Source organism: Cyprinus carpio, chromosome B2 (genome assembly GCF_018340385.1).
Source record: "Cyprinus carpio isolate SPL01 chromosome B2, ASM1834038v1, whole genome shotgun sequence".
NCBI lineage: Eukaryota > Metazoa > Chordata > Actinopteri > Cypriniformes > Cyprinidae > Cyprinus > Cyprinus carpio.
In genome coordinates, this window is record NC_056598.1 from 24,913,425 (window position 1) to 24,919,710 (window position 6,286).

The following is a 6,286-nucleotide window of genomic DNA, read 5'->3' on the forward strand; positions in this document are numbered from 1 at the left end:
TGCTAAACCCCTGCACATCAGACCAGAACTGCACCAGCCCGTTCAGCTATAAAAATGTGCTGAGTTTGACTTCCGATGGAACTCAGTTTAATAACCTTGTTAGCAAACAGCAGATCTCAGGAAACCTGGACTCACCAGAGGGAGGGTTCGATGCCATCATGCAAGTGGCTGTCTGTGCGGTACGTAATATATATAATATCAGGTTTGTAATATATATGTCAAGTTTGAAGGAACCAAGGGTTATGCTCTATCTTAATTGTGCAACAGAACCAAATCGGCTGGAGGAATGTGACCCGTCTGCTTGTGTTTTCAACGGATGCTGGATTCCACTTCGCCGGAGACGGAAAACTTGGTGGCATCGTGCTCCCTAATGACGGGAAATGCCATCTGCAGGATAACATGTACACTATGAGCCATTACTATGTAAGTGTGTGTAACTCCGTTGAGTCATTACTGCATATAGAATATATGTGAAGGTGTCTCATTTATTTCCATCCCTTCTAGGACTATCCTTCGATCGCACATCTGGTTCAGAAATTAAGTGAAAACAACATTCAGACCATTTTTGCTGTAACTAAAGAGTTCCAGCCTGTTTACCAGGTAATAAAGCTGACATCTTTTGTCTCTACATACACTGGCAAGTCAGATTCTGTAACACTACTGGAAATAAAATACCGCATGGGAAAAAATACCTGGACAAACTTTTTTTTTATCTTTGTCTACAGGAGCTGAAAAACCTCATTCCAAAGTCAGCTGTGGGAACGCTGTCCTCCGATTCCGGCAATGTGATAAAACTCATTATTGATGCATATAATGTGAGTAGATCTCAGTAACTAAAGAGGTTACTGAGCTGTGCTGTGCTGCTTAATATTTTTGTAGAAATCATGATATTTCTATCTAAAAATAAATGTCTTTACTGTTACTTTTAATCAATAGAATGTTTCCTTGCTGGAAATTTTTTTTTTTTTTTTTTTTTTTTTTAATCATACGTTCAAATTTTTTGTCAATTTTTAATTTGAATTTGAAATAATCCTTTCATAAATCTGTCTTTCTCAGTCTCTGTCTTCTGAGATCATTCTGGAGAACAGTAGGCTCCCCGAAGGTGTGTCTATCTCCTACATCTCCCACTGCAAGAATGGAGTGAGCGGGACAGGAGAAAATGGGAGAAAGTGCTCCAACATCTCCATTGGGGATCAGGTGAGAATAATATCCTCCAGTTAAAACCCTCTATGACAGTTTCATCAGATGTTCAGTACTTTGCATTGGATACAATTTGCTAAATAACTGACCCTTTGCTAATTCAGGACATTTTTATTTGCTCTTCCTCTTTAAAGAAATTTGATAGCAACATGAATAAAAACTACAAAGACTGCAAATTAAATCAGCACTCTTTATTTATCGTCACAGGTGACGTTTGAGGTAGCGGTCACGGCTAAAGGCTGTCCATCTAAAGGTAAATCAGAGACTATAAAGATCAAGCCGCTGGGCTTCACCGAGGAGGTGGAGATCGTCCTCAACTTCATCTGCGAATGTGAGTGTCATAAAGAAGGAATCCCAAACAGTCCAGCATGTCACTTTGGCAATGGTACCCTGGAATGTGGAGCATGCAGGTGAGTTATTCATACATGTTAGTTGTATATGAGATCAAATCAATGGCAATAATGTTACCTATGTCTGCTTATTTTCAGGTGCAATGAAGGACGTATTGGCAGGGTTTGTGAATGTAGTAAAGATGAGGTCAGAACAGAAGATCTGGATGCGAACTGCCGCATGGATAACGGCACGGACATCTGCAGCAACAATGGAGACTGCGTTTGTGGAACGTGTGAGTGCAAAAAAAGAGACAACCCAGAAGAGAGATACAGCGGAAAGTTCTGCGAGTGTGACAACTTCAGCTGCGACCGCTCCAACAACAAACTCTGTGGAGGTACAACTCTGCTGAAATAACACTTTTCTGATTTGATCTTCACATATGTAGAGACATATGTGAATGAATATGAACAGATGAGAAGTTACAAACTTTCTCCACCTTTCCAGGTCACGGTCGTTGTGAATGCCGAAAGTGTATCTGTGACGCTAACTACACAGGAAGTGCTTGCGACTGCTCTTTGGACACCTCAACTTGTCTGGCCAGTAACAAACAGATCTGTAACGGTCGGGGCACCTGCGAGTGCGGCGTGTGTAAATGTACCGACTCAAAGTTTCAGGGTCCAACCTGTGAAATCTGCCCAACCTGCCCTGGAGTTTGTACTGAACACAAGTGAGTTATTAACAGGACATTTGCATGAGCAACTGGCTCAGCTAGCAGCACTAAATATATTCGCCTGGCTTTCCTCACAGGGATTGCGTCCAGTGCCGAGCATTTGGTACTGGTGACAAGAAAGACACATGTGAGAAAGAATGTAGCTACTTCAATCTTATAACAAAGAAGAAGAAGGAGGAACTTCCTCAGCCCAACGACCAGCCCTACATCAATCACTGCAAAGAGCGTGACGCTAACGATTGCTGGTTCTTCTTCACCTACGCTACCAGGAACGACAGCACCGTTGAGGTCCATGTGGCGGAGGAGCTTGGTAAGTGGAAGATGAAATAAGTGGCAGCAGGTCTTGAGTTATATTGTTTTAGTCAACTGGTTATATTGTTTCCCATAATTCTTTGTGCCTGTGTTCACAGAGTGTCCCTCTGGCCCTGACATCATCCCCATCGTAGCTGGTGTGGTCGCAGGAATTGTTCTGATTGGTTTAGCACTTCTGCTCATCTGGAAGCTGCTCATGATTATTCACGACCGCAGAGAGTTCGCCAAGTTCGAGAAAGAGAAGATGAATGCCAAGTGGGACGCGGTACGTTTCATTTCATGTTGAATGTAGACATTTCAGTGGCCTAGAGAAAGCTGTCAAAGTTCTTTTCGTAAAAATAACATCTACATGAAATGAATATGTAATATTTCTCAATATAGTTATATTTTCATCTAGCACAGTGCAGATAGTTGGAATGGGATGTCTGGCCTCATTGTGTGGGGTGTGGCCTCTCTGGAACGAGGGGAGGTCATTTCTGCCACCTGCGGGGCGCTGCTAGTATTGCAGTTCATGAATCCTACAGAATATTCTAGCAAAAGAAGAGCTTGGTGCTCAAGAACGTTTGGCTCAGAGGCCTGTGAAAATAAATGCACATAAGTCTATTTAAGGCATTTAATGCATTAGATGTCCTTCATCTAGAGCTAAAATGATTGATTGGGGTAGCTGTATATTAGCCCTGTAAAGCCTGACATATGAAATAATAGAATATTTTTATTTTTTCTTATTTGATTCACCAAGCTTTTATGGCCCAAATGGTATGATATAGTGAGAATATATTCACATTTATTTATTTATTTTTTATTAAAAATTCATTTAGAGATCCAAACAGAGCAAAAATATGTAGTTTGGTGCAGCTGTTATTTATATGGCCAAAAAGTAAAATGAAGTTCTGATAGATTCTAATGTAATTCAATGAGATCTAACAGACTGTTTACATAAAATGCATGTAAATTTCAGCTGTCTGACGTTTTTAGAATTATATTAAAAGGCCTTTTACTTGCTAAAAAAGTATGAATTGATTACAGGCTTCATAAATGCATTCTTATGTCATTTGTACTGAACTGGTCAAAACCGCAGGGTTTTCGGCGTTTTGTTTTCTTTATTTCAGTTCTGTTTTCTCACTCTGTCATATTCGTTTCTTTCTGCCTTTCTTTCTTTGAACCTTTTCTTCTTGTCATATCTAGCAAGAGAACCCAATATACAAGAGCCCCATTAATAAATTCCAGAATCCAAGTTATGGAAATAAAGGCGTCACACTCTGAGTCTGTACTCTTCTTTTCTGCTTGCATGTCCTTTTTCTTTCTCTTTCTGTCTGTTTATCTTTCTATGACTTTAACATCAACCTCAGACCCATGTATAATACAAACAGTTTCTAAATAGTCCTTTGCAGTTATTTATTCTAATTCACTAATTATTAGGACATGCCTTTCATGTAATTCTACTCACTCACCAGCATGTCGTTCCAAACCTGTTAGACTTATGATCTGGGGAACACAAAACCTCAGGCTCCATTTTTATATGAACCTTTGATCCTTAAAGGAATAGTTTACTCAAAAATGTAAATGTACTCTTCCTCAGACCCATCCAAGATGTAGATGGGTTTCTTTCTTCATCAGAACAGATTTGGAGAAATTTGCAGTGAATGGGTGCCATCAGAATGAGAGTTCAAACACGGATAAAAACATCACAATAATCCACATGACTCCAGTCCATCAAATAACAATGCTTTTATCAACTGTTTAGACTATCATTCTGACGGCACCCATTCACTGCAAGTTTCCCCAAATCTGTTCTGATAAAGTGAGATTTAAATATTTCATGCTAAATATCTCAAAATCTATTCTTATGAAGAAACAATCTCATCTTAGATGGCCTGAGGATGAGTGCATTTTCATTTCTGGATGAAGCACTCCTTCAAAGATTGCAATTAATATTACATCAAATTTCCAATACTTAAAAAGCTTAGGTATTTACATAGCTGCATATACAATATAACAGTGTTTGTGTTTGTTTGATTGCCTTTTGTAATGCTTGCTAGTTTTAAATATACTGTTTTTTACAACCAGAGTTTACTGTATTTGCTGTGAAGTGTCCTAACCTGGCAGTTGTGTAGTTATATTAAAGATTGATCTAATTCTCCTCTCTTCATGTTGATCTCCAGGGTGAGAACCCCATTTACAAGAGTGCTGTGACGACGGTGGTCAACCCTAAATATGAGGGCAAGTAATGGACGAAAATATCCATCTTCAAGCAACACTGTATGCAGAACAATTCAAGAGGAATGGAAAAGTTGAAGTTTTTTTTTTTTTTTTTTTTTTTTTTGTGTGTGTGTGTTTTTAAATCACCTTTTGGCTATGCATTTGCCACTGTTCAGTATAATCTATTAACCTGTGTTTATGCATTGTTTTGGAACTGTACAGTATGTATAAACTTGAGTTTTTACTTTTTTATGCAATCTTAGACAATAATTTCAATGTTCAGTATTGATTTTTAGCCACAGATCTGCCTTGTTTTTCTGAATGTTAAAACTGATCATGTTGGGTTAGATGACGGGTTATGTAGGTATGATGTGGTCAAGTATGCATGAAGAATGAATATCCACAATTCACAAGACTAGACACAGTTACTGGCTTGAGTGCAGTAACTAGAGCCAGTTTGTGTTTTCTGATGGTACAGGAAACTTTCTGAACCTGTGGATGGAGTGTCCTGTCACTGGTGTAGTAGGTAGCTGTAGCGGACCACTGCTGTTTGTACACATGGTGCTTTTCATGTAGACGCTTATGTCGTCTGCATAATCTTGGATGATTTGAGTCCAGATTCTAATGTTTAGGTCTATGTGACCATGGATCTGTGTGCTCACGTCGCCTTTCTTTGGTCTGCGAAGTCAGATGGTTTAGTGTCCTTTTATTGTGCACATTGATGATTTAGTATCTTTTAATTACGTCACACACAAAAATGTACATTTTTTGTAATTTCATCTGTCAAGTGTTTGATTTAAATGCCTTTGACTTGGCAACACCTGAGTTGTTAGAGGGACATTTTCATCATTGTCTGTGAATGGAACAATCAACTTTATTATTATTATAATTGAAAACATGAGTGTAAACTCGTATGAAAAGATCTTCAGGTTTTAGATTTGTTTGAAGAATGAGGAAATGAAAACTCAGGTTCTGAATTTCTCTCTATCACTGATGCCAAATATTTACGTCTACTGTGCAAGAACTATATTCCAGATGTGGATTTCACATTTGTTTTTGTAATTTAATTTGTCCCTTTATAACATCATTGTTCATAAATGAGACTCACTGCTCAGATTATTGTTGGTAAAGATCAGTGTTAAAGAAAGTTAACTTGTTTTTTCCTTTTATTTTCACTTTTTTTTAATCTCTAAAGCTTTCAAAGCTTAATCATGTTACATACACACTTTGCATTTTAAAGTGCCTTTTTCATTTTTTGCATCATGCCCACTGTCTTTTGTTTCTAGGAGTTATTTATTAAAATGAACAACCCAAAACACTGGACTGCATTACTATCTGTGTCTGTGAGTCAGCATGCTTTATAATTGAATGTAATGTCATTCTAATTACACAGTTTAAGTATGTCTGTGTTTGGTAGCAATGTGAATTTTTGCACCAAACTGCTGCTATTAGTGCGTTATGGCTATGTTTAGAATAGTTCACTAGCTTAATATTAATTGAATATTGTGCAGT

The 6,286-nt window shown here is 38.1% G+C and overlaps 1 protein-coding gene across 1 annotated transcript in view; it reads left to right on the forward strand.

The window, feature by feature from the left end:
* LOC109075519 (integrin beta-1-like) overlaps positions 1 to 6,090 on the forward strand; it is a 19,363-nt gene extending 13,273 nt beyond the window's left edge. Inside the window, exons 6-16 of the mRNA XM_042718817.1 lie at positions 1 to 179; positions 268 to 423; positions 505 to 600; positions 726 to 815; positions 1,057 to 1,197; positions 1,408 to 1,610; positions 1,689 to 1,927; positions 2,038 to 2,260; positions 2,341 to 2,573; positions 2,674 to 2,840; positions 4,738 to 6,090. The exon at positions 1 to 179 is cut by the window's left edge and continues 60 nt beyond it. Coding sequence (XP_042574751.1) covers positions 1 to 179; positions 268 to 423; positions 505 to 600; positions 726 to 815; positions 1,057 to 1,197; positions 1,408 to 1,610; positions 1,689 to 1,927; positions 2,038 to 2,260; positions 2,341 to 2,573; positions 2,674 to 2,840; positions 4,738 to 4,803 — 1,793 coding nt within the window. The 3' untranslated portion in view covers positions 4,804 to 6,090. The remainder of the gene's footprint in view (positions 180 to 267; positions 424 to 504; positions 601 to 725; positions 816 to 1,056; positions 1,198 to 1,407; positions 1,611 to 1,688; positions 1,928 to 2,037; positions 2,261 to 2,340; positions 2,574 to 2,673; positions 2,841 to 4,737) is intronic.
* The last annotated feature ends 196 nt before the right edge of the window (positions 6,091 to 6,286 follow it).